General features: G+C 39.8%; 2 protein-coding genes across 7 annotated transcripts; one reads left to right on the plus strand and one right to left on the minus strand.

The window, feature by feature from the left end:
* Window positions 1-3,366: 3,366 nt before the first annotated feature.
* Window positions 3,367-21,662, plus strand: LOC145456119 (uncharacterized). Of its 6 annotated transcripts, XM_080334172.1 has the most exons (30): window positions 3,367-4,178; window positions 4,238-4,267; window positions 5,090-5,182; window positions 5,247-5,324; window positions 5,405-5,512; window positions 5,577-5,705; window positions 5,848-6,063; window positions 6,230-6,409; window positions 6,468-6,578; window positions 6,742-6,816; window positions 6,887-7,435; window positions 7,508-8,416; window positions 8,866-8,934; window positions 9,431-9,589; window positions 9,795-9,914; window positions 10,081-10,206; window positions 10,273-10,368; window positions 10,442-10,650; window positions 11,926-12,022; window positions 13,338-13,691; window positions 13,879-13,941; window positions 14,112-14,184; window positions 14,244-14,431; window positions 15,339-15,401; window positions 15,465-15,530; window positions 19,999-20,211; window positions 20,280-20,324; window positions 20,713-20,774; window positions 21,027-21,220; window positions 21,457-21,662. In XM_080334172.1, the coding sequence occupies exons 1-30, from the start codon at window positions 4,176-4,178 to the stop codon at window positions 21,564-21,566; spliced, it is 4,788 nt and encodes a 1,595-aa protein (XP_080190298.1). In that variant the 5' UTR covers window positions 3,367-4,175; the 3' UTR covers window positions 21,567-21,662. The 6 variants fall into 6 exon arrangements, with proteins under 6 accessions (XP_080190298.1, XP_080190300.1, XP_080190301.1 ...); XM_080334174.1 differs by lacking the exon at window positions 4,238-4,267; XM_080334175.1 differs by lacking the exon at window positions 5,577-5,705 and having other exon boundaries at window positions 3,368-4,178.
* Window positions 20,725-27,251, minus strand: LOC145456121 (tartrate-resistant acid phosphatase type 5-like). Its single transcript, XM_080334180.1, has 5 exons — window positions 26,880-27,251; window positions 26,612-26,808; window positions 26,241-26,359; window positions 24,339-24,542; window positions 20,725-23,572 (listed from the first exon to the last, which is right to left on the minus strand). The coding sequence occupies exons 1-5, from the start codon at window positions 27,136-27,138 to the stop codon at window positions 23,155-23,157; spliced, it is 1,197 nt and encodes a 398-aa protein (XP_080190306.1). The 5' UTR covers window positions 27,139-27,251; the 3' UTR covers window positions 20,725-23,154.
* Window positions 27,252-27,490: the final 239 nt, after the last annotated feature.

A 27,490-nucleotide genomic window follows, 5' to 3' on the forward strand; every position in this document is an offset into this window, starting at 1 on the left:
ATATTGAAATCGCCAAGCGTACTAAACTAAAAGACGCACACAATTCCAAATCGGTATTTCTTCACTCGCAAATAACTTGTCCTGTGGGGTACAGATTATGAGGACAGCGAGATTCGGCGCCGGTCATTTAGGCGCCTATGGACAATTAGACATATAGATATATGGAGGTTTTCGGTCAACAAAGGACAGTCGTTTTCGAGCAAGGTTTTCTCTCTGTCGAATGTTTTGACACACTTTTTGTAGTTCCATGTTAGCCTAAACTTTACTATATGTTGGTGCGTTGACTGACGCTGAAATGCATATGTCTATAAATCACGTGTGTTTCTTGAGGGAATGGCACCCAATAATCAAGACAGTTAGTGGCACTAAATTGCGCAGGGCGCGGAAAAATTTGAAAAAAGTTGGATAAAGTTAATACTCAGTAATTTATGTTCATTCACGAAATAATTTTAGGTCCTCTTGAAGCTCAGCCCCGCTCCAATTGCGGGGATTGAGATACGGCAGTTCCGTCCCGCACAAAATGAATTAATCGAAAACGAATGATCGCGCAAACTGCGCGGTTTAGTGAGTAAGCTTGTATACTTGTCGCTCGCATGTTGTCAAATGGCACGGTTTGAACTTCAAGTCAAATAGAACATGTTTCCAGACCTAATGTTACCTCACGAAGTTTTGATTCAGTTTAAAATTTGATGCATTATTTATTTTATCAATTAGACAAGCCTTCAAAATATTGCATCTTGAAATTTAGATATAACATTGTAATGTACCTGGCGGACCGACACTAAAGTCATCGCGGACCGGCGGTTGAGAACCACTGGTCTACAACACAATTTTCCATCATGCGCTTCTTGATACAAGAACCATGCAATGCCCAAGCAGTCTTGCTTCAGTTAGGATGTTATGCGGTACGTTGACCATAAGACCATGTCAACCTATTTGTTTCATTTGACCGCCTATGATTCACAATGAGCAGACAATGGGCCGTCTACAACGGTAGGCCTATAAAGTAGGTTACAAGCGATAAAATATCAAATGATAAGTTCATCAACAGAGAAAAATCTACGATACAAACGATATGGAGGAGTCAAAACTTTTGACTTTGTAAACAATTTTGACAATTTTTGACCTAACACTTCAATTTTGTCAGAATTTTGACTCATTTTGACATGTAAAAAAATCGTCCTAGTTATTACAAATCATTATTATTGCAATCACGATTCACTGATCCTATATATGACGGCCAGATGTAGCTATGCATATTCAAAATTACGTGATTTTCGGCAGGGATATCTAGTTCTAGATATCCCTGATTTTCGGAAGCAAACTACATGTATTAGGGTAGCATTATAATGAGATTTGTTGTGCCGACGAAACATATATGATACCACTCGAGCATCACCGGGCAACGAATCCAGTGATGCATCGGGCAAGCGTCTGTGGATTGTGGAATGTCAGCGTTCGGCACAGGTAGATTACCCATAATTCATGATTTCATCGAGTGGGCAACGTCATTTTCCTCTGTGGTCGCATTTGTTCTGGGGCTCAGATTGCAAGAACATGGCCATTCGAATTCGGCGTGCGGACAATGACTTCAAACTCCTCTGCTCATTAACACATCGCAAGTCAAGCTTTGCTTGTCATTGTGTAACGAATTATCCACACGTAGTAAATATATATTCGATACTGTAGTATGTAGGCTTGTACAGTACACTCTTAACGAAAAGGAGGTGTTACACGAAAACAGAACCTAACTCAGAGTTATATCGCGGTTATAAATCCTATACGTGACTATGGAGGGCGAAGATTACAAAGTTAGCTGATCCGGGGGAATGCTAATCATGTGACGGGACGCATTTTAGGCGGAAAAGTTAGTTGATCCGGAAGAATGCTAATCGCTACGTGCAAGCGTCATTCCGATTAATTTGTGGTGTAAGTCTGAGGTATGGTCTGGTTTCGTGTACCATGGGTGTATATTTACACCCGTAGATCACGGGTGGTACACGGGTGTATGTTGTAGTGTACCAGCGTCATGCCGCATGTCAGGTGATTAATACACACCAGACACCACTACCTCGCAAGAAGAGGATAATATCCCCACTCTGCCATTTTCAAATAGTGGCCTATCGTAATTATTGATGTTTCGTTATGCTTAGTTAAACGCAGTTTGAACGATGCTGCTTGGCGAGTAGTATGTATTGTATACACAACAGTATATATAACCCGGACAAACATTTTAAATTTTTATACTCGCCAAATAAACACGATTTCGGCATCGAAACATTAAAAATCAACGACAGCTGATGAGCTGATATAAATCATAACCGAGTTGTTCTTTGCCGTTACTCGTAACCAACGTCGTAGCGACAGCACCCAATATCTGTATAGTGGATTGTAGGCAATAGGCATATACGTGAACGTGATACGTATACTCAAATACGAGAAGCATTATTATTAATAGTGGCAGAATTTTATGTTCACTTTATCTTTTTCTCATATGGGCCTACTAATAGGGTTACCCTATGTTGAGATGCGATCGACTCCCGCATTATCCACTATTCTACAATTCTACTTTCCAATTATGTCTAAAAATCGACTTTTTCGTGGCATTTTAATACTTTTTCTGAAAAAAGAGGACACTTTCAATATTGTCAAAAAAGAGGACAACTCCTCTTAAAGGAGGACGTATGGTAACCCTACCTACTAACCTACTTGAAACGGGCAACAATCGTTTTTTCGCAATTCTTTACGCAACATTTGAATCTGCCACCATATAGCCATCCTCTTATACACCGTTGTTAGGGGGGGTTGTAGCTATGGACTGAAAATCGTTGGAGACAAAAAACATGAGTAATAAATTGGGCAATGAATATATCGTGACGCAAAGAGCAAATGACGTCACAGAAAGGAAATTGTTATCTCATGAGGCATTCTCACCGCAATTGTTATGTATAGTCTTCCAATATGTGTCCAAGTCAAAATTGAAGAAAAACAAAGCTTAACAGTGAATAATCCTGACTACTTTTTCGTGAGATTTTGCTGTAATCGTAATCGTGTGATGTGAAGTAATCGTCCCATGTCTGGATAGTGAGTCGTGTGCTTCCGAGTGAAGCCAATGCTTATGCAACGTCCAATGCATTGTCCATTTTTGAGCGGCTATGGTTTTTGCATTGTGGATCATCAGAGTAGCAAACGGGGATGTCATTGGGTATTGTTGTTTGTATTGTTGTTGTTGTTGTTGATGAAGCTACAAGTAAGATTTGGACGATTGGTTTCCACGATGGTCTGCATCTAAAAGTATCTAGCCTTCTTCGCCGCTTTGCCAAATTATCAAATTAACTAGGATTAACAAATTAAGAATTATCAATTTATTCTGACTTTTATCGCTACTTCGATGTCTATCACATTAATTACAGTCGCTGCAAAGTATGACAGAGGAACTTCAAGTTCGCGATTCCATATGCAGGAGGCGAGTAATCGTTTATTGATGTCTGCGGTAAACGTAGAAAAGAAACATTTGTTTTGTCATCTATACGCTTTCACCAACGGGAACGTGTGAGACGAGTACCAGAAACAATTCGTTTAAGTGTACTTGGAGAGAAAGTATTTTAGTGACGGGTAATTCGTCCGGCAGAGAACAACTATATTGCCGCGAAGGACTTACGCTCATATGTTTCAGTCGATCTATAAGCTAGAGATTAGATCACCGTATTCGAAATCATTATTGCAACTACGAAAACACGTCTACAATCTAATAGCAGGCGTTCTGGTAGCATTGAGGAAAGGGGAGTATAGTCTATACTTCATTTCTAGAATTTATATGACTCAAAGATTTATGCATATTTATTTATATCGTTCAAGTGATTAGGGTACCCGCGTATTCTGTGTTTGCAGGAGCTTATTGAAATATTAAAACGCTAGAGCTGCAAACTTCAAAAACATATTTCATTTCCCATACTGGCATCAATGTGGAAATATCGCTGACTGTAGCTTGCCTACACGTATAGTTACGCACATATGGTCATCTGTGGAAAATAATGCTAATATTTAATATTAGCAGCTGAGTAATATTAATGCAGTATATATAGGAAATATAAACTCTACAGCACTTTTGGGAATATATGTTATCACATTCGAATACTGTGTAGATTGGGAACAGCCTTCCTGAATCAAAACAAATGGTAAGATCTAAATAATTATTTGTCAGTTTGGAATTGGAATACATTTATATCGATTTCAGGCTACAGAAGCTGAAAATCATGAATCCATGGTGAGCTTATCTATAAATCTACTCTGACCAATGTTCAATTCGTTTGGAATAATCGTTGGTGGTACATATAAACTACGCGTGTAAATTACCTTTTTTTAACGTCGATCAGACGGTAGCGAAAGTATCTGAATATTGATGAGTTAGGAAAGGTATCGGGTCCAATGGAAATTGTTAGTTTGAAATGATTTCGGATTTCATCCAAATAAAATATGTATGCCAATTGACTAAATTGGCGAAATTGAAATGGTATAAGAAAAATTCTCTAAATTCATCAACGTGACAGCGATAATTATTTTAAACGTAAAAAGTTCGCCGGCTTCGGTAATATTTTATTCAGTTTGAAACAAAATATTATGGAAACGCAAACAGGTTTATGTCTATCAATAGTAATGAAAAGAGGTATATACACTTCGAGTTTAAAATACCGAAATAATTGCGTATGAATGTTTAGGCAGTTGAGGGTGAAAGAGGAATGAAGAGGCCATTTCTTGGGCTTTTATATTTATATATAGGGATTTGGTATTTTAGGCCTATTATGCACGCGACAAATCTTGCCGTGGTGACAATTGAAATACTTTCCGTTTGATTAATAGTTTTTATTAGATAATATTCGAAGATCGTAGTATATGTGCAGACTGCAGAGAATATTATAATTTTAATCGTACGAAAGTTCTTGTTATGTGTGCTGGGTGTTAAAAGACACGACGATTTGTCGATTATTCCTCATTATTTGAGATTTGATCGCTTAGCCGACACATCCTCCGTTGCATCCATAAAGATTGAATTTGATATATATATAACTATAAATTTCATGTATGATAGGGTTTCAATTTTGGACGTCAATCAGATTCCACTTACAAATTAACCGGGATCAGGGAAAATCTAGACACGTTTTTCATGGAGCGGAACGAAAGGGTAATCCTGATGAGAGATGCTATTGTAAATAGGCCAGGTCGAATTGAATGCATTTCTCATCTAGCACCTGACTTCGCTCAACTGGAACTGGCAGAAAGTTTCCAAAAGAGCTGATAGCACGCCAACATCCGATGTGGCAGATGTGAGTATTCTCACCAATATCCCGTAACTCTATAACAAACCCAAGGCCCATCAAGAAATGTTGCACTTTTACTCGTTCAGACCATAGAGAGCGGAATATCTTCGGCGGTATCGCCGTTAGACAATACTGCGGAAAATATCGAATCGAGGGCGCTATCTCGACTGCAATCACGCCAAAGACTTCGAGAGGTAAGTATTTGTTATTGAATTGAAATTTACTTGAATGCACACTTCTGTATGACTATGCAAAAAGGATCTTAAAAATGTGTTTTACGATCGATGGAAAAAAGTGGACGATAAACAAAAGCGAGCAGTAACCGGGCGATCGAGTTACCCAATGAAAACGTCTTCCAGAAGTTCAAGGCAACGTTGTCAATTTGATGTGAGAATGACTTCTGAAGTATCTTACAACTAACTAGTTGTTTATCTGGCTACTAGATTGTATTGATTCTCGTTACCAAAGTGGGACATTTCAAGGCAATGGACTTTCAATATCGTATATCATGAACATTATGAAATTCCAGCATCGCAATTCTCTTCCGGATTCTAATGGCAGCTCAAGTCGCAATACTTGGTCGCGACATGGACACTATCCGCCGAAATCTGCGATTTACTACCAAGACCAAACCAGATTTGAAAATTCCCATTTCGGAGATAGATCTTATCCTCCAAACTGTCAAAATCGACACGAAATTTCACCTTGGGAGCATAAAAGGGACACCGGAAGAGAAGAACGGAAGGCATGACTTTTGTAGATTTTATTATGAAGAGGATTCATGAGCACATAAATCCTGACCGTAGCTTTAGCGATTCTGCGGAGAAGGCAAAGACATATTTTGATGTTGCAGAGAGTAAATAATTCATTCAATTCTCATAGGGCGATTTCAACGTTCAACATATTTGCAGTCACAGAATTTTCCGGAGATTAGGAGGATTAATAGTAAGCCACTGCGATATTGGAATGGTAAAGAAACAACCGGAAGGGGAGATTTATGCACGCCATTTGAATACCGGCGTCCGCGTGCAGTCACTACCGACAGCCACAGATCGACGTATTCAATGCACGATTTCTCCCAAGAAGAAAGGGTAATCTGATCGCAATATAAGAAGACAATAGGCCATTTACGACCGTCAAAATATTTAGGTTCTAGTAGCCGAAAATATGCTAACGTCGTTTTTCGCTGGCCGCGACGGATCAAATCTTGGCCTCCAAACAGCTGAGATCTGGCACGAGGATTCAATTATTACGTCAAAAGTGAGTTTGGTCTGAATAAAGAACGCTGCGTTGGACTTGAATATGGACAATGCACTCATATTCAATTCACCCGCGCGACTGAATATTAGGTTGACCTATGCTGGAGAAAATGTATAGGTAGTGCGCCAATATAATATTTAATGCGACACAATCCTTATCGCAGACGAAGCGCACAGTACTAGCCCAATTCATCGGCGTTGAAGAGGGAAGAGGTTCACAAGACAACAGTTTCTCAGCGGTGATAACATTGGGCAAAAATTCGGCGTGATTCGTTGTGTCAATTGTATTTGTGTTTGTTTACCGTGAAGGTCGAGGATGAAGTATTCCACCAATCAGATCACGTTGAAGAAATTAGAACGCAAAATGCTCCCCGTCAATTCTCAGGCAGTGCTGATGGCGACATAATTGTATCGTCGCAAAGATCGGACCGTCTCTTGAATACACCGCGTTTTCGTGCCTTTTCCAACCGCCGGAGTGCATCAAGTGATCGGCCAGACCAAGTAACGAAGACTCATGTAGAAAGTAAACTGATTGATGATGTTCAAACACAACCTGAGCCGAGTTTTCTCGCTTGCCATGGAAATATCGAGGTTGACATAAAGCATGACAAGCTAATGAAAATTCAGGCCAAGAAATCCCGATCGCCCTCACCCCGTAACGAATCGATCAGTCGTGTTTCGCAGGCACCGGTGTCTGATCCGAACTGCGAGCAGAATCAGAAACCGGCTGCTGAAAAACCAGGGACAGTAATCTCTTCTGAAGATAGGCCATCGCCCGAATATCCGTCTCCGCAGCCCGATAGCAAACATTTACAGATTGCTCTCGCAAAGGAAAAGTCCATTGATGGAACACAGCTGGTAAGTACAAAGCATCGAGTTTTGCAGTCCTGCATCCATCAATAACATCACGGTAATTCACTGTTTATGAAGGATTCGTCCGTGGCTCAAGGACGAATAGTAGAAATCATCACATCTCAGGAGAATTGCGACAGCGAGAGCTTCGAACGACAGACATGGGCTGAAAATACCGGAATTTCTATTCGGCCGACCACTCAGAATGGCATTGCAGAAGAGTCTTCAGCTACAAAAACTCCTCCCGCAATTGAAATCAGTGATGGTTCGGACGGTTCGGAGAAAAACTGTTCACTCGAACAGTCTCAAAATGCAACCATCAATCTCCAAACAGACATCCGTTCAACTGCAGATCTCACTGTATCAAAGAACGCAGTAGCCGACAAGAAGGTTTTGAAACATGAATGGCCTAATGTGGTTGCAGTCGCGCGATTGGAGTCGCGCGTGTCGTCTAGTATGACACTAGGAATCGATTCGCGAATAGAGAATCACATTTCAACCCGGCGTAACGGTAAAGAGACGAATGTACCGAAATGCAACGATGCACTGTCCGTCAAGGACAGATCGACGGTTGCAACAAATATTGAATATAGTTTGTCCGAGTCTCGCAGTAGTACTGTGGACACTCTTGATGATCAATCAACCACAGACCCCCATAAGCCCACACATGATAGAGAACAATACGTCTCCAATTCGCAACAGTCGCAGGGATGTTGTACTTTACAGCCCGAAAGAAGCTTTTCACATAGTCATATGAACCTTGTCGCTAATCAAGCAAATTCGCCTAATGCGGAAGTTGCGGAGTTAATCACGAGCTCACATCAGCTCAACGAAAATAATCGTGGAGACATTCCAAGTGCTCAAAACACGGAAGGACTTTGCGTATTCCAAGAGCCCTCCATTCCTACGGAAACACGCAGAAGTTCGCCAGTTCAATCTACTGAACATAGTACCGTTGAACGAGCCAAGAAAGACCACTCGAAGCAGGTTATCGTACGTTCTTAACCAAGCCAATATGTAGTCAAATACGTGGATGGTACATGTAGATCGTAAACAGCATGTATTGTGGAGTTGAAAACGACTTGAACGGCACTTCAAAGCCTAAAGGCTCGGGTATTTGAAACATTCAAGTGCTGCACTTCAGATAGCTGTGGTAGCTGAAGCTAGTTAATCATATTGGTGGCGGTACATAATAATGGCTGATTTCATTCTTTTGTGTGAGACGACACCGCGTACTTAAGCTAGACAATTTTCATGGGAAAATTGTTGCTATTTGCCAATGGTTGCCATTTTAGCTGGTGCGCAGCGTGTACATCAGCAATCAGCATATGTTGTGAAGACCAAATATTATATGGACGTTTATATTATCACTTCTTTCTACTGTTACACTGATACTTATACCACTCGTAATTTGCACATCCTATGTTTCATCCTAGCTCAGTGATCATTTACGAGATGAAGACTCAAGTCCAGTCCAGTATGAAATGGACGAAGAAAGCTTACAGGTTAATGCTTTTTATGTTTGTCCACGTCATCATGATCATGTGCATTGTGCATATAAGCAATTAAGCATACGGAAAGACATATCCAAAGAAACTATCTTTCATGGGTATATAAGTGAAGGAATGTTTGCCGGTTTCGATGTCTAAATATAGGCTATCTGTGATGTAATTTACTATTGGAAATATACTTTCCATCATCACAATAGTTTCTGGAGATTTCAGTGCTTCTACCAGATCTACTTACGTGTCAGAAATTCGCGGATTTAATATTTGCAAATCCGGTGATGGCTTAAATTTGTTCAAAAGTCGCATAAAAATCGAAAATTAGGCTATGATAAATTTCATGTTCAAATCCAGCTACAATATAATCATAAATCCCGACGCGACCCTAATCTGGTCACATAGTCTTCAAAACCGTTTTCTTTCAATTCTAAACTCCCTGTTGATGGATCTCTGCCACGCGTAACCATAAAGACAATTAGCCACCACTGATATTTAGATACCGCCTGGTGTCACGGATGAAGACGTCGCTATGACATCAGACATTTCTCACAACAATACCGATTCCTGTTACATAACGCCATCCATCAAGGAAAAGATTAACGCCATAAGAAATCAATTATCGGAGCTCAACGAAGAAATCGATTCCAAAATTGATGTAAGAAACCCAACAAGCTTTCTCTATCTACCGATAGTAGTCTAGTTCAGTTTATTTATTAAAAATTTCATTTGACCAATACACCGAAATATTACGATAGAATGGTGTCGAAACGACTTGGAGTATAGTTTTGCAAAATAGTCAGCATCTCTGCTTCGCAGGATTAGATTGGCGTTGTAAATTAATCTTTATCGCTGTATGTCAGGATCCTAAGCCAGTCACAGAACAGGACGAACGACCATCCGTATACATCATCAAGAACCCTGGTTTGGATTTAATATCATCAGCGCTCCCAGAAGAATATCTGGAAATCGATTTAGATCAGGTATGAAGCTGATATAATCCATCGCTTCCGAATAAAAATCTATAGCATATTAATCATTTAAGCCCCGTGGTCATTAGATTCCTCTAAAATATATTTATGCATTTAATGTTCAAGATAGGAAATTCCGCACCCTAAGATAAACTCATAAACCGTTAAAATTGATCAGGACACCGCAACTTATCTACGATCAATGGGTGGCATGCCTCTGGAGACATCATTCAGCAGAATATCTGCTCCACAAAGCTCTGACCGAAAACCCGATTCACAATCGCAAGAGGGTAACGGCTATCGGGTAAATACCTTGACTTTTGTAAGCAATAGGCGAACATTTTTGCAACTGAAGATTCATTTTCGTCAGACACGAAAGGGGGGTACTTCACAAGCTTCGAACGACTCAATAATATCACTTGAAAGTAACGGCCATAGTGGTGGGCGTGAAAACGAACCTATCAAGGTGTGGCCCATCTGTTTTTGAATGGAAATATCCAGCGCTCTGAAATTCACAAGTCTTCTTGCCATCATTTCAGTCATCCAAAATCGATAGCGTCTGTGAATTGGTTGGAGACGGTGTGGAAAATTGTGATCCCAACGAACGGCAAAATAAACCTCTTTCGAAAAACACCAGCACACAAAATGAAGAAAGACAGCACTTTAAATCAAGAGTCTCTACCCAAAGCAATACCAGGTCATCCGGCGTGAGCAGTAGAAGATCCGAAACTAACGAGATTCTCACGAAGTAATCATTTTTAACTGTATTTCTAAATATCTGATGAAGCAGCTCACTAAAACTTTACGTGGGGTATAGTCTCGTGTGCATGCCCGCTTGTAAACTATATACGTATTTTACAACAGGTAAGTGGTTCTTAACTGGCGTTCCCGATAATCCAGGGCCATGAGCCAGTATGCCGTAGGTGTTACCTGGAGGTCAAGGCATGCGTATACGCATGAAAACACTTTTCTGACTCAAAAACTGACAAATATTTGCATGAAAAAACTTGATTTTAACGAAATCTGGCCCTATGACGAATTTCAGTAGTTATATCACGTATTATGGTAGAAATAATTAAAATTTGTATTAGTACAACGAAAGATACTTTCCTACATTGTCGTGTGGAAAGTGTCTGTCCTTACTAAGTATATCTTGCCAAGAATGGATGAAGAACGATCAACAGCAGCAGTTGTTGGCTGAAAACACTGAAGTTGTGCGTACACTGCTGGTGACACACCGTGTTGCTTCATTCTGATAATGGTGTCAACATCACAATTTTTCATCATGTGCTTCTTGATATAAGAATCATGCAATGCCAACGTCTTGCTTCAGTTAGGATATTGTGGTCGGTTGAGCATAACACCATGTCAACCTATTTATTTCATTTGCATGTTTACGATTCAGCAGACAATGGGCCGTATGCAAAAGTAGGCCGATAGTAGGCCACAAGCGGCAAAATGTCAAATGATAAGTTCACCGACAGTGCAAACATTTACGATACAAACAAAATGCATATAGGTTGCAAATAAATTTTGGAATTTGTAAACAATTTGACTTTTTTTGACCTAACGCTACAATTTCGACAAAATTTTGACTTTTTTTGACATGTCAAAAGAAAATACCCCTAATTATAATATTTTCGTTTGATATGAAAATAATTTTGTATTGGTTTTGTTCTTTTAACACGCTATTGACACAGTTCATTTTGTGTACCAGTAGTCTATAGTAACATATTAGAGGTGTAGCTAGGTGTGTATCGTATTTTTTTGTTTTTATTACTGAGAGAAAATTTGGGGTCCCGCTGGCTGGCAGATTAGCGTAAATGTTCCCTGCGCCTACCCTGCGTTTCCTCGTAGAAATGCATTGCGGCACAGATATTATATTGTAACAGGGACACACAGAGACAGGCTTTTCAAAACCAATACAGGTTAACTGGTTCAATACAATGTGCAATATGCTGAGATGCGTACGCAACACGTTGCGGGACACTTAAGATAATAATTGTGGACACAATGAATTTAGTGAATGCAACACGGCTGGAGTTTTGGAATTAAAAAAGAAGAGACCACGCAGTCGTGACTCCGTGGAAAAGCTTCAAGATTCCTCGGTTTCTGTGACAGTGAGTACGCTTACTTCCATTTTTTAAATTATTTCACACTTCATCGTGATAACCTCACTTTACCAAATCAGGCCATCACGGATTAGTTGGTGACGTCACAATCACTAAGACGTCAGCAAACTCCCCTAGAACAACAACGGTGATGATACATTAACCAGTGACGTTTTTATGACCCATTTATATTCAGATTTACAAATATATAAACTAAAAAGGGTAGGTTGTTCAATCGATTACTAGTTATTTCATATCTCACCGGAATTCTTCGCACGTAGGTTACACGTAAGAAGGTACTATAGCCTATATATCGTAATTGAAGGTATAGGTATGGAAATACACAGCAGCTAGGCTACATCAGTCAGAGAAGGTATCTGGTCTGCACTACATATTGGCTGTCACAACTTTACAATTCATGCTATATACCGTCAGTTTGCAAATCCCACAGCCGATAGTGCAATGTTTCACTGCATCGCGATTCTCGGATTGTTATAGGTGCGTTCGATTTTTTTTGCGTCACCTTGCATTGTTTCACTGGACTGTCATTGTACGTAACAAAGCCGAATTCCACATTCCTTGGTTATTTTGAGGAGGTCCTGGTTTCATTACGATATGAATTGCTGCATCTTCGAAATCAGTGCGCTAATAGCATTCGTTTAATGCCAGTTGTTATGCATTCATTCTGATTTCTGGGTGGTTTATGACGACTTGCGCTATCATAAGTGCGGCTGGCTGGTCTGAGCGTCGTCTCTCTTTTCGTCCTATTGAATAAATATTGAAATTGCGTATTTTAGGTGTAAAAAGGTAAAAAAATTATCAATTCATGAACATCTGTAGTAAAATACCAATAATGACGGAAGGGTTTCGCAATTTCCATTTACATATATTGACGACAGGTCAGGTACTGCCTCACTTGCCTCCCCTGATCGTACATCCCTGCGATGCACCATGTGCTTCCTAGACCATTGATTTCGAAAACTTACCTGTTATTTCGTATATGACAAAGAATGACGCTATCTACTTATAACCTTATTATTATCGCGCTGGAAAATAGAAATCGGCATAATTCCAACCTGTTTCGTTTCATGTTCTGGGTATCGCTCCTTTTGGGCTGAAGAACGGAAACAAAACTTAGTTATACTATGAATTCCTGAACTATTGGATATGAAAACACGTGCCCTAGAGTCCATTGAGCACCGATACCGATAGAAAGTGTATAGCACAAATCTGGACTTAGCTTCAGCTTGAGCTCCATATTAAATCGATGCATTGCGTATTCTTTCAAGTCAATTGTGATAAAATTCAGTTGAAATTCCAACAGGAAAGACTCAAGGACAATTTTGAGCTATCAATACGGCGAAGCCATTCTATTTCTGTCTGTATGGATGCTTTGCTTGGGCCAAGCAACGAATGTCTGCCAGAACTTCAATTAGAAAGCGCCATTACCAATGACAGTCCGTACCACCTTGGTTCGAGTCATGGCTCCCAAACGAGGCACTACAACAAAAGTGTCCCTGCGTTTGACTCTCCGCAATTACGTGATTGCATATCTTCCTCTGATCTGGTGGATGACATAAACGATTACGAGTCTTCTCCTGCGTATACCCATTCACAACTTTACGATGACATCCAACGTAAAAGACAGTCAGGAAGTGGATGCTATTACCAGCAAAGTGTGAGTGTTTTCCATTGTGAAATTTACGACCGCTTTAACTGTATTACACAAGGATTATACTTGAGACTATGGTTATTACCACCGATAACCACCCAATAATGTTGAACAAGATAATAAATTGTGTGGGATGGGTCAGGGATGCAGTTTTCATAGAAGCAGATTTACTTAGTATTTTGCATTCGCACAGAGACTGTCTGATGAGAGCTCAGAAAATGGCATCACGATGTATGCAGAACAAGACCGTCGAAAGGTTTGCTCAATGCTCATTGCTCGTGCACATGCACTGTTTATATATTGTTAGCCAGCCTCTCAGCATCACATTAGTTTGTTATTTGTTCGCTGGTGATATAGGTTTCCTGTAGGTATTACCAACTCCGAAAGACAGTACAGAGATTGTAAATCCGTCTTTTTGTACGACAGAGTGTGAAACTTGATGTTCCAGGCGTCGGATTACGTATCCCGAGACAAAATTCGAGCAAAATTTCCCAGTCAGGTATATGGAATTGTATAAAGCTAGCGTCGGTCAGAATTAACTGTTTTTGTCGTGAGAAGATGCTCCTGAAGCGGGTGATAGAACCATATTCAGACGCACCGTCGATTCCATGAGGAATCTCTTCGCCAACATGCGCGCGTCAAAGGAAAGCGTCGTTGTCGTTGCCTCAATGCCTGAAGCTGATAACCCGAGTAAACCAAAATCTCCCGAGAAAAATATGAAACATGCTGTCATTGAATCGTTCAAGGTATATCTTAATGGTGGCACAAGGCGACTCTTCATCGCAGTTCAATACATATTTCTAATTGAACGAGTCATTATGTGGTGGTAGCATGTTATTACTAGCGTTGCATTTAAGACAAACGCTGTGTTAAAACACTTGTGAACAGTGTTTTAAACAAAGGCCTTTAAAAAAATTGTGTTATTTCAAGTTTTTTCAAGAATTTTGTAAATACTTCCCACAAAACATGTTGTATGAGCCTATACGGACACTTACGACCCGATCTAACCGACGTATATTGATATGGGATGGTTGGAACCCTCAAAATAGTCGGTTCAACAGTTTTAGTACAGATATTTCGTCACAGGATCTATATTTCCCCTATATTTTCAATTGTCAATGTCGAATCATTATGACGGCACAATTGAATATTCGTGACGTCATGGCTTAATAAAAAACAAAACAAAAACAATAAAAAACATGCTTTAAATAAGGGCCTTGTTTTAAACATGTTTGATTCACATTGATTTTTGTTTTAAATGCTGCCCTATAGTTATTACAGTTTCAGTACTGCAAACCGTAATAACGCGTGTAGCGCATTTGGCAACGTACAAGTTGTGCTAGTAATAACGCACTGCTATGAGCTATCATTATGCGGCATATGCTCAATGGATTCATTGGATCATATATTAGCAGACTTCTATTGCATGAATCCAGCAAATACGAGAAATTGTAACGAAGTCAATACAAATTTAGAAAATTCGTGGACATGGACACGCATATGCAATTGGCGTGGGAAGCGAGGGTAAGCTCGCCTTTTGCGACGCGATGCTAGTATGAATTGGTGTCAATCGTTGGTCTTATGATTACGATATGAAAATTCTGATATTCATATATACAGTAATATAGCCTATACTTTTTTGTAACATATAAGAACGCAGTATTTCGAAGATCAAGAAAGAGGATAAGCAGCGTTGATAAGAACGAGGGAGAAGAAGTTGGTACTCTTGAATTTTAGTTACTGCTTTATACTATTGACGGTTCAATTTATCGTATTCAGTTTGCCTCCGAGTCGGAAAGGGATAGTGGCTGCCGGACAGGAGATGGAGAGGAATCGACGAGCACGGTAAATCACAACAGGCTATGTAGCAATACTAACTGTATCTTTAATGAACTACGACATCGATTGATCCCATTACCATCAACGGAACTGTACCACCCACGTATTGTGCGGGTGCAAATTGCAACTCTGCTGTCGCCTATAGCATATAAGTAATAGCGTGTATCGTAAAAGAATTGCCATATATGTATCTTTTAATAATTTAATATGGCTCTTCGATAATTTCCTGATTTGTCACTTGACTCGCTTCTTATTTTACAATATTGCTGATTTTTTTTGTAAATTTTCATAATGGATCGTAACTATTATGCTTGTGTTAGCTGAGACCAGTCTTTATAGGGCTAAAAAGTGGCCCATCAAGGGATTTTAGGCCCTTTTCAAAATCTTTGAAGTTATGTCAAATATTGCCGGAGGATAATTGTTAATTTACCCTTCAAATATAATAAGATTTTATTCTCTAATGGTGTGTAGCTGCAAAATCCAAATGTGATTAATTTCATTCTGTTTAATTAGGGCATCGCGCAATCCAAGTTTTTCAGGCGCGCATAGGCAGCCATGCGCCGCACCCTATACCTCGCACACCTGGAAATCTTGGATTGCACGGTAGCCTACTTCCGATTAATCAGAGAGAAAAGCGAATTGGCGACGCTTTTATGACGAAGCAGTTTTAAATCGACACTGTCTTCCGAATCATCGACGAGGAATAGGCTCCCTTGGAAGCGACATTCCTAACTACAAATCCAACTACAAATATAGTCATCATCAAAAATCCGGATTGTTAGGTGATTTGGTCGCAACGCCGTTGAAATGTAGGGTTGTAGCGCAACGTTTGTTACCGCCGAAGAATTTGAGAATTGAGAGGTAAAGTTAAACAAATGATATCTGTTAACAATGGTCTCCGCCACTGAAGTTTTTTCCCGACTTAGAGCAACTGATTGAACAGCGCGTCACTGCCAGTAGAACAAACTCAGGTATGTCTGCCCTCGCGCGTGCTGCGCGGATTCCACGGAACGCCGTGTTACTGAAGAATGTGCACTTGTGCAGTTAATTCACACGTTTACTGTTGTTTACTATTGTACTATTGTTGTTTTTGCTTTAAAATGCGTATCTTAATAGCCTTGAGTTTCAAAAAATATGATACGACTCTCTAACGCTAACGGAAATCAAAAATATGTAGCTTTCAAAGTCCCATGCTCTATATGTCGTTTTTAATTATGTCGGACGCGCAAATGTGAGGCAGTCGGCTTGATTAGTGCGGTCGTTACAAGATCACATCAGTGTTAACGCAGAAAATATTGCGCAAGGAATATTACAAGGAATCCCATGTATAGTAAACATTGATTTCGTGCATCAGTGACGTCATGAATTTCCAATTGTGACGTAACAGTTGACCTCGATGTATGGCTCTTTGGGAAATACGATTGAAAATTTAGGGTCTATATGGCTCTTTTTGTCTAAAAAAAGGTTCCCGACCCCTGCTATAAGTGAATGTATCCCGATTATATCCGAGACTATCGTGAAAGTGCCCCAATGTTTTTAACATTTATAGCGAGTATAGTCGACAAAAGCTGCGAGTATATCAGAAAATCAGATTGCTTCAACGTTATATGAACCTTTCTGTATACATCGTCATCATAATAGATATGATGGAAAAACAATGACCCGTTGCGGCTCTCCGATTGTTCGGACAATGCCGATATTTCAGACTTGAAGGGCGTATTCGAGGTGGATCAGTGCCCGATCATATTTAAATTTAAATTTTCGAAATCGGAACGACAGTAGCTTTCGATCAAGACCAGATTCAGTAAATTCTGCGCTCTGGAAGATAACTTTCGATTTGCCAGAAATCCTACAGTCGCTTACGCAAAAACAATTCTGAATATAGCCTCAGCATAGCGGAACGAAGCTGCAAAATCGGTCGTTGCCATTCCATGTTTACATTCTATAGTTGCAATAGTAGCGAATACCTGGGTGATTCGATCGCGAATTGAGTATCTAGCTTCGACTCGATTCGAGTATACATAATCATAGGCTCCGTGAGCAGGGCATGGTATGGTATGATATGGAATGGCAAATTATCATACTCCATACCCGCCTTAATCGTTCCATACCATACTTACAATTTTCCATACCATCATAGCAACATTCTTCCATATCACATTTGATACTTGTTCCATACTTTCGCAGTTGCCCAACCACGCAGATAATATTCTATTTTTTATGCGTGGAAATTTTCCGGCGAATAATGTTCTGATTATTTTGGATGAAATCGTCCAGTTGAACAGCCCTTATGAACCAATTTCATCACTAATTTATTTGTGTCATATATCAGCGATGTAGGTTGCCTAATCATCGAAGGCGGAATGTGAACTATATACGGGATTATTTGGGTATCACAACACTATAGCTCATGACATGTAAAATTGGCGTGGCAAGGCACTATACTAGCAGAAATATGGAGATATCATTGACAAAATTATGTAAAATAAAGTTATTGTCCCATTAGAATATATCCTAGAATACAATTTGATACCGCTACAATATCAGGGCTTTTGCAACAGCGATTCAAATGTTCCATTCCCCGGCCAGCGTGTGCGTCATACTCAATAGCTTCATTAACCAACATCAGAGTGTCAAGTCCATTCTTTTAGCAGAGAGAACCAGATTTAATCTTGGATATCTAGATATCCCTGGATGTAATGAAGTTACAATGCGTTGTTAGGCTGTCAGTAGAGACGATGCACACCAAATTTGGCTCAATTCCAACCAGTTGAAGCGAAGTTATTGCAGTAGAAAAATTTGGATTTGAATAAAATAGTATTTACGGTGACTAACTCTTTCATTATTTGTTATAAAATCATAGAATGCCGTTTGAGCAGCTCAGGAGCAAGTGCGCACGAGAGTGAGAGTGAGTCACAATACCAAACTCCGTTACAATGCAACATTCGAGGATGATTTCTTTTTGGGGGGAGGGGGATTCTTGGGGTTCCAGGACCACGAGCAGAATAAAATTTATATTATCACAATCAGCACCGCTGGAGCTTTCGATTGATATCAATTTTATCAAATTTTGCGTTCGGCAAGCCGGACAAAAATTACCGTCAAATTGCCTTTAGCCAAAGGGAAAATGTGACGTGGACCAATCGCAGTGAGTCGTGAGATTTGCTTGTGTCCATACCATTGTAGAACACAATGGCGAGACACACGCAGTTAGGACTATAGATTACTAACCTACACGGTAGTTTAGTAATCCATAGTGAGAACACTATGCTAATGAAAAAACTTGAACTCATAATAGCAACGGTGCACATTGTCCGCACTGTAATGTTATGAATGCTGATAAGATTTCTACACTCGCATCGCGAGAAGAATATATTGAAAAGATGATTCCCGTTCGTAATCTATTTCTTAGTGGCAAGGTGAGCATAATTTCGGTACTCGAAGACATCAATCGTATCGAACCATTAAAATATATACTGGATTTTAGTTGTAGGAATTTTTTCTCGTGTAAGACACACTCCCAAGACCTGTGCTTAGAAATTTATATTTCTCACTTTTCCATAGTCAGCTCAGTTACGGCATAGTCTTCTGGGGACTAAGCTGCAAAACGTAGCCTACTATTCGAAAATTGCAGTACTCAAATATTTAGCAATTAGATACATCAGTTGTATGAAAGAACGGGAACGACTCTCCCCCAAATATAAATCCGTGAACATCTTGAAAGTAAAGGATCTTTGCACTCTAGAGGTTGCTAAGTTGATGTATAAGTATGATCATGGAAAACTGAATTCAGTTTTCCATGGTATGATCGAAGTGATCTCTCAAGTTTGTTTAGTGAAATGTTCACGCCATCTAGTGTCGTACATACACACCGTACTCGGTCTTCGACTTCCAAGAATTTATTTATTTCTCGTGTCACGAATAGTAAGTGCCGCAGATCAATCATATATCATTGACAAAAAATATGGAATGACATTCCATTATCCATGAAGGAATGGTCCTTTTCAGCCTTTTGCCACGAATTTGAATCTCATTTACTCATGACTTATAGAAGTTATAGTTAGATTTGCATTGTAATTGCCGTTTATTGGATTTGGTAATCTTACGTTGCTAAATTGTTTTTTTTTTCGCTAGAATGTGAACTGACAACTCTGTACATTTATTCATCTTCTATTTATATTTTGTTTTTATTGTATTTCATTCTTTCGTTACTTCTTTATTATTGTTGCCTGTTACTCTGTTGTTGTTGTTCCAACTCACCGCTGTTCTACCTTGTTTTAATTTATTCTTGACGCGAGACTCTATTAAAAGACGATTTTGTACTCCATCGATGCAGCTGACTGGATGATCCCTAAGGATCGTATCGCTGTAACATGTATTTTATTTTTTCAATGTAATTTTTAGTCAATAAAAACTATCTCTCTGTCTCCAAAGTATACTCGAATCAACACTATTATTTTCTTGCTACCCGCAGCGCTGGAGGTTCAATATATTTGGGAGAAAGAGTGATAGTCCAATTGAAAAGGACGACATAGATTCGATAAGCTGTGTGTCGCAAGATCGAAGCAGACGTTTCACAGAGGATATAAATCTCGAAGACGATGACGTCATAGTAACTACTGGTAAAAAGAGATCAGATAGCGCGGGCTCTGGTTCCGCTAATTGCAAACAGCAGGTGTCTGAGAAGGTAAAATTAACCGAAAAACTATCTCGCATTATTTACATATCCTAACAAGACCGCTTATTATTTAATAGGACGACGGTACGATTTCAGAAATATCCGATGGGTATATTCACGAGGTAGGCCTATATTGCTTAGTATATATTGTTATTTAATCCGATCGAAATTTTTGTCGAAAAAGTTAAACATTTTGATGTCTTTCGAAATACATATAGATGGAATTCTTCATGTTTATCGTGCTGCTCCATATTTATGACAAGTTTTAACTGTTTTAATTATTGCAACGAGATAATTAGAAGCCGTAAAACATCCTGGGGCTTAGGTGCGGATATTTTGTTGCCAATCTCCGAACGATTTCAACTTGTCGGTTTAGTGGCCTCTCTATGCTCTGTTAATGTTGAATTAACCGGACAATATTGATGACATTTTCAGTCTATGGCAAATGTCATCTTAACAATATGTAGGCCTAAACCATACACTCATTATAATGTCTGTACCTGCATGTAGAAAGAAGACAGCTTCGAGAAAACAAGTTTTTCAAACCACAGTGAAATCTGGACCAAAAACAGGTAAGGCTCGGTATTTGGTTTCTATCGATACTAAAACGGATTAATAAAGTTTATGGCAAAGCACCCATAGTACAGTAAGGCGACATTTGGTATTTCTACGTTTGTTAGTAAAAAGGAATTCCTGGCATGCACGGGATTGCAGTCGTTGAGAATCAATAATATTACGGCATAGATGCTATAAAATGAGAGGAATTTTTACCATCTAATTATTGCTATTTTCCTATGGAATAGAATTTTCTCTGTATGTTTCAGTACAAAGAGAAGGCGCAGTCTGTTGGAAGGACTTGGTACATCCTATTGCGTCGTTCCAAAATTGATTTGGAAGTACGTCGGACAGGACACGGACGACGAACCGATGACGCGGAAAAAATGTGTGGCCTTTATATTGGGGTCGATACTGGCTGTTCTTCTGCTGGCAATATTACTCGGACTAATTATTGGCATCGGTGGGTAAAGAATCAAAGGATTATCTATGAAGTTTTACTTTCGACCTGATGTGCGAATTACGGGTAATTTACGACGTCCAAAACTTGAGTGGGCTACGCGTCGATTAGTAAGTATTAGCAGAGGTATTGGAAATGATATTCTGCCTAGAAATGTGTATCAAAAATTCGTGATGCAGAAATCACAGCAACCAATTTCATTACTTGATAACGAAGAATGATACGAATGTATTTTACAGCAACTAGCTCCAGCACGGAAGAATCTTCCCCGATTCGCTTCACCGTAATACCCGGCATACCTGACGATCAGGGGATGGAGGAAAACATTGACGAAGCCACTGCCGAGTAATCTATTCCACAGGAATATTCTCATACATGATGTGAATTCAGCAGTTTGTGTGTTTGGAATATTGTCATTGTAAATACATTAAAATTATCACCTGTCGATGCAGCAGCACCATAACAAGCAGGGAAAATGATGGAATTATATTAATTTCATATTTGGGCACTGGACAGGCTAGTGTTGGCTATCCCACATCAGATCAGATAGTTTCGCGACAGTAATATAGTTCATTGCAAGTAGAAGTATACCAAAAATGCAGGCACGCAAGAGAAATTATGTTGTCTCGATCTAATATCCGCGCTTCTTATATGTAGTCGTACATTAGGGTTACCATATTTTCGAGGCTCCAATTCCGGACACTCTTTAGCGCCTACTAGCGGGTGTTACAACGAGGTATGAACACATTGCCTGCCCAGTGCCTATATGACGTCCACTAGCAAAACTTTGCCTGTCTAGTGTGTACAGAAGTGGAGCGGAACATAGGTCTTGAATTGGGCCATATCTAATGAGAGCTCTGATGGTGATTGCTGTATTTGTATTGTATTCTCATTTGGTCATTGGTAGGGTCTGCAACAGATTTCTTCACGGGCCCGATGAAATCGCCTGGCGAGCCGTATCCCGCCCATCGGCCGTGTGCCTCACATCTATAATGTTAGGTCGGGTTACCATATTTTGGAATCGGGAAAGGATGACACTTTTACCAAATCAGAAATGTTATTTGAACAAGACTGAAAACAGCCGATTTTGCTATTTTTGCTGGAAAATATGTGGAGTTGACTAATAAAAAAGGCCATCACCTTCGCTCGAATCCCGTTCAATCACTTTTTATTTGAATTTTGTGGCGCTGACTAAAAAAACTTTTTTATGGTCGTGATCGCATTTCGAATCTGACAATGTTCCTCGGCCTATCTCAAAAATTGATAAGCAGATTACTAAAATAGGTCAACTTGCCCAGATTTATACTCACGGCCTATTGTGGAAGCTGATTACGCCCAACATCTTCGCGATCCCCAGAGTAAAGGCAAAGAACCCCCAGGTTTAGATTCAGTGTCTTTGACTAAAGCATTCAAACGGCCTAATCTAACTCTAGGAATATACCGTCATCTTATAATTGCGATCACTAATAAACTTATGTCAGTCAATGATGTTTATTTTTGTTTAATTTTGGTTGCATTTTTTGCGGTTGCGATGGTCTCTATTATAAAAAATGTACGATACACTAAAAAAGCTCATGTGGCATCTACCTGCTTGAAAATAATATTGTTAATGTTGATTTACGAAAAAAAATCGAGCCTACTTCAAGCCTTCAAAATACCGTACATTTAGGCATATTTTAGAATTTCCTCTTTGACGCAGTTTTTACAGTGAAATTTCGGACATGTCCGGGAAATTCCGGACGTATGGCAACCCTATCGTACATTGATCGTTTGCGCATGTATACCATCACGAACAACAGCTTAGCAGCGATCGGAACACCCTACCGCCGCGTAAACTTAACCAATCATTGATACCCAATGCCAATATATCTTCGAAGATACGACTTGCCAATTGACTAGATATGATTGGAAAAAATCGAGAACAACTACTCCGGAATCTATGTCTTCTTGCGCTTAAATTTGCTCGAACGAGGTGGCACCGTCGCGAAATATAATGCCTTTTGCTTTGTGCTGATGAAAGCTACTGACAAAAAGTCTTTTCGGACGTCACAGTAAGTAAATGCGCCAACAGTCTTGTCAAGGCTTGCAGTCCAGTAGAACTGACTAGACTCGATTACTCCATCCAGGTGCTGCGGTTTGTCGTCTCGCGGGTGCGTTGCTCCTGTGATGAAATAACTTATTCCTTTTGTATCTGGTCCTCTGTAATGCTGAGCGCTGTGATCATGACCGGAAAAGTAGGCCGACACGTGGTAGGCTTCCAGGAGAGGCTTCAATCGCCTTTTCAGGCACAACGTGGATCCGTGACTTCCTCCGGAAAACACAGGGTAATGTCCCGCAACCAGTAAATAGCTTGCCCTACAGAATACATGAAAATTGCGTCGCCATCATGGGAATCTCTTTAATTATTAGACGATTGCGTTTCTAAACCAAACGCATTAAATCCATAAGGTTATATTATAGGCCAGGCATGGTAAACTAGGTACCTAACAAAGATGAGCAATGAGATTTTCCATGGATCAGGTTTTGCATTTAAAAAATTCTGATTTGACGAATTTGATCGAATTTGGAACTTAAGAGTTTTAAGAACTTGAGAGTTTTTCAAATTTCGATTCGGATTAGAACTGGAACACTGATTTTATATTCATTTTCAATTTCTAGGCGACGAAAAAATCAGTCAATATCGTATATGGACGTGGATTTAGACATGATACGAAATGAAATCTGAATTTACATTTGGACCAGCTTTGAAAATCGTATCGACTCATTTCCGGTACCTACCTAAGTACCTATAGGTACTTACCTATATTAGGTTATCCTACATCATTAACGATCGGTTCAAAACTATTATCCAATAAAATACCGGCTCATATATCTAGAAGGCGCTTGCACTTTGGCTAAATTTGTGGCATAATATATGGAAAAACGTTAATGAGTAAGTCATTAGTCTAATTAATACAACCAAGCTAAACCGTCCCGCAATTGTTATTGTCATACAGGTATAAAGTGTATTTAACACAAATACAGCGCGATTGTCAATTCCAGTGAATCGGCTTGAGATTGATTAGGAATAAGTGATTCCTTGCTGCATGTCTGAACCTAAATATAGCAATTTCAATCTTACGACGAAGTTTTTAACTTTTTCTCAATCCATTTCCACTGCTTCTCAGCTTTTTCCTCATCTTCGGGGGCAATCGGTTGATATTTTCCTTGGGGGATAGGACCGCAAAGCTGGACGGTGTCGATCATTAAAATGTCGATGGTCATGTTCCGATAAGACGGTAGTTCGAACGAAAGTTTATAGTATTCCTTCTCGAAGAACCATCGCCTAGAAAGTTGCATGAAGATTTTGTTCCAATAGCTATACATTGAAGAAGTTTAGACCTTAGGAGGGGTCGGCAATCCCTGACACGCGTGTTACAAAACCTATATGGGGTGACCCAGCGCCTCTCAAATTTATATAGCCCGACCGAAATATGAGTTTCATTACCTACTCGCGAATACAGCCTTGTATGATACAAGTGTAGGCACAATGTTTTCATGATGAAGCGGTGGCGTCGTAACAACTTTTGCGTCCGTATAACATATTGCCAATGGTAGCGAACACAGGGGATAACATACTTTGATTGCTACTATCATTGTGGATTTCTGTGCTCGCGCATATTGAGCTTTGCTGTATATATTATATTAGGGTTACCATATTTTGAAATCGGCAAAGGAGGACGCTTTTTTAAACTTTTTAGACTTGCAATACTGGAGTAAAATGCGTCCTCGGAGGACATTTTCAAAACCCCGAAAAAGGAGGACAAATCCTCCTAAAGGAGGACGGTTGGTAACCCTATAGTATATAGCAGGGGTGGGCAAACAGCGGCTCGTTCAGCCTTTGATTGCGGCTCTTTAAATATTTCACTATGCACATTGCACATGCGTTTCGCCATTGCACCCGATTATAAATAATAATAACTATAAATTGAATCACTTTATCGCGTATTAACAATATGCGTATTGCTTTCCTGTTGTTTCTTTCCTTGTGGTTTACGCAAGACTTGTAAAATTTAGGGGAAGGTGGCATTACAGGGTTAGAAATTTGTAATTGAACTCTCGAATCGAGTTCACAGAAGCGTTTCACCCGCAACAATGATGGTGGTCAGGGTAATCTACCAATGATAAATCATCGCATTCAACAATGAACTTGATTATATTAAGTACGCCAGCGCAGGTCACTATTATTTCCTGGCCAGCAATGGTGAATAGGCTCTTCCATTTGTATTGTAAAGGCTAGCAATAACTGCAGAGCTTGGAATGGTAAATCTCGTCGAGATCATTCCTTAAATTGTCATCGGCGCTTGAAGGAACAGCTCCGCACTGCTTAGACGCCATATCAGCCTGGTTTCAAACACCTTGCAACCCACCTTATCATCACCACACATTAAAAACTACATTCTATAGCCTATATTTCATTGTGACGTCATGAATTCGTATTTTTGAATTTTCGTGATGTGGCGATTTTAAAGGCAAGATTTTTGATATGCGGCTCGCGCATGAAGCAGGTGTGCCCGTGCCCACCCCTGACATATAGTGTATATATATACTGACAACTCACCGAGTGACTCCAACTATAGCGCATACTATGCTATTGCGTGTTGCTCTCGGAATTAACGTATATCTAATTCTAAGACAATGGTTTCCGACCGCTGTCCAAGAATTGTCGCTGGAGATCATATACGGACAAATTTAAGGGACCGCAATCTGATTTGGCGTTTCTTTTCAAATGTGCGGCGATATATTACCTAGGGAATTCGACCATAATATTAGCAATATTAATGAAATATAGTCTAATTTCAAGTCAACTTTCGTCAATGCCGTCAGATGTGAAATCAAATCTTTTATGCAGTTCAGGGGTTTCCCTCTTTTAAGCGGCTACTTCACATTTTGAATGATTTTATTGCTTCACTCGGTCAACATCTTTCGTATACCATCGATATATTCGTAATTAAGGTTCTAATTTAACGGAACAAGAGCACACCTCGATTTTTTTGTATATTCAATTTGAGCGGATACATTCCCTTTGTAATCATCGTTGCCGGCAATGATGTACCATGGGCGACGAAGAGCTGGAGCAGTGAATACGTCTTCAAAAGTATCCTGAAAACGAGCAAGATTACATCTTCATTCGCGGGCGGTCCGTTACACCATCGATCTGCAGCAGCTGAATTGCAATACCATGCTGAAGTACGCATGATAAACAGCCATCGAAATCTCAATTCAGAGGACATCACCAGTTCATGTACAATATACATTGTACAACGTGGTATGTGTTAGAACCGGTATCAAAGGATCGAGGTCATAATATTAATACTTTTCTCTACAAGGTTGATGCGAAGCAAACCAACTTACCTGAAATCTACTGTCTTCAACATCTGTCACGCCTTCATCGCAAAAATTGTCCCCCAGTGACATAACAAAGCGAGCTTCGTACCTCCGTGCGAATTCTCCTAACGCGTAAGCGAGATTGCGCTCAACATCAGTCACGTACGGTGGTTCGGACTGTCCTCCCCAATCGGCCACTATTAGAAACTTCAGCGACGCCTCGTCTTACGTAAAAATACCATATTATTTTTCCGCTACTACTGCTTTCGTATCATATATATCGGGACAGACATACCTTTTCCGATATACTCTGGCATTGCTGTAGTCGACCCACGATCACGATTTCGGGGAGCACCGACCTCACCAATGCCTAACTTGTCCGAGCCGGGAAAATATGCATCGTAATCTGGCTGATGTTCGGAGTATGTTGGTTCTCCGGTGCTTTTCCTCGAGTAAACATATAATACAAAGAACACTATCGTTGCTACGCAAAGGCAGCATTCTTTCCGGTAGAACAATCTTTTTCTGAGTTTGCTATACGTATTTGGCGGCATTTTCTCTGTCTCACTCCTGAGCGAAATCCCGATCGCATGCCTCCGCAATACATCATCATATGCTTCGTATATTGATTTCAAACTACTTCAAAGTGCTTCAGTTATAGTAGCTATACACAATTGAGCATTGTCCAGAATTTCCAGACGAGAAGATTGCGACGTTTTGAATCAGGCGCGTAGTCAGACGAGAAGAAAAGATCCTGTCATAAACATGATATATTCTTGCCCTTACGAAGTCAAAGATAGGATGAAGTATACAGGTCAGTATATATAGCTCATAGAGTACAGCAGCGACCTAAAACATGATTTCCAGCTGTTGCTAAGGACTACAACAGCTTATCAAATTCGCGCC

This window comes from Botryllus schlosseri, chromosome 14 (genome assembly GCF_051294905.1).
Source record: "Botryllus schlosseri isolate E-star chromosome 14, Bs_hap1, whole genome shotgun sequence".
Classification (NCBI taxonomy): Eukaryota; Metazoa; Chordata; class Ascidiacea; order Stolidobranchia; family Styelidae; genus Botryllus; species Botryllus schlosseri.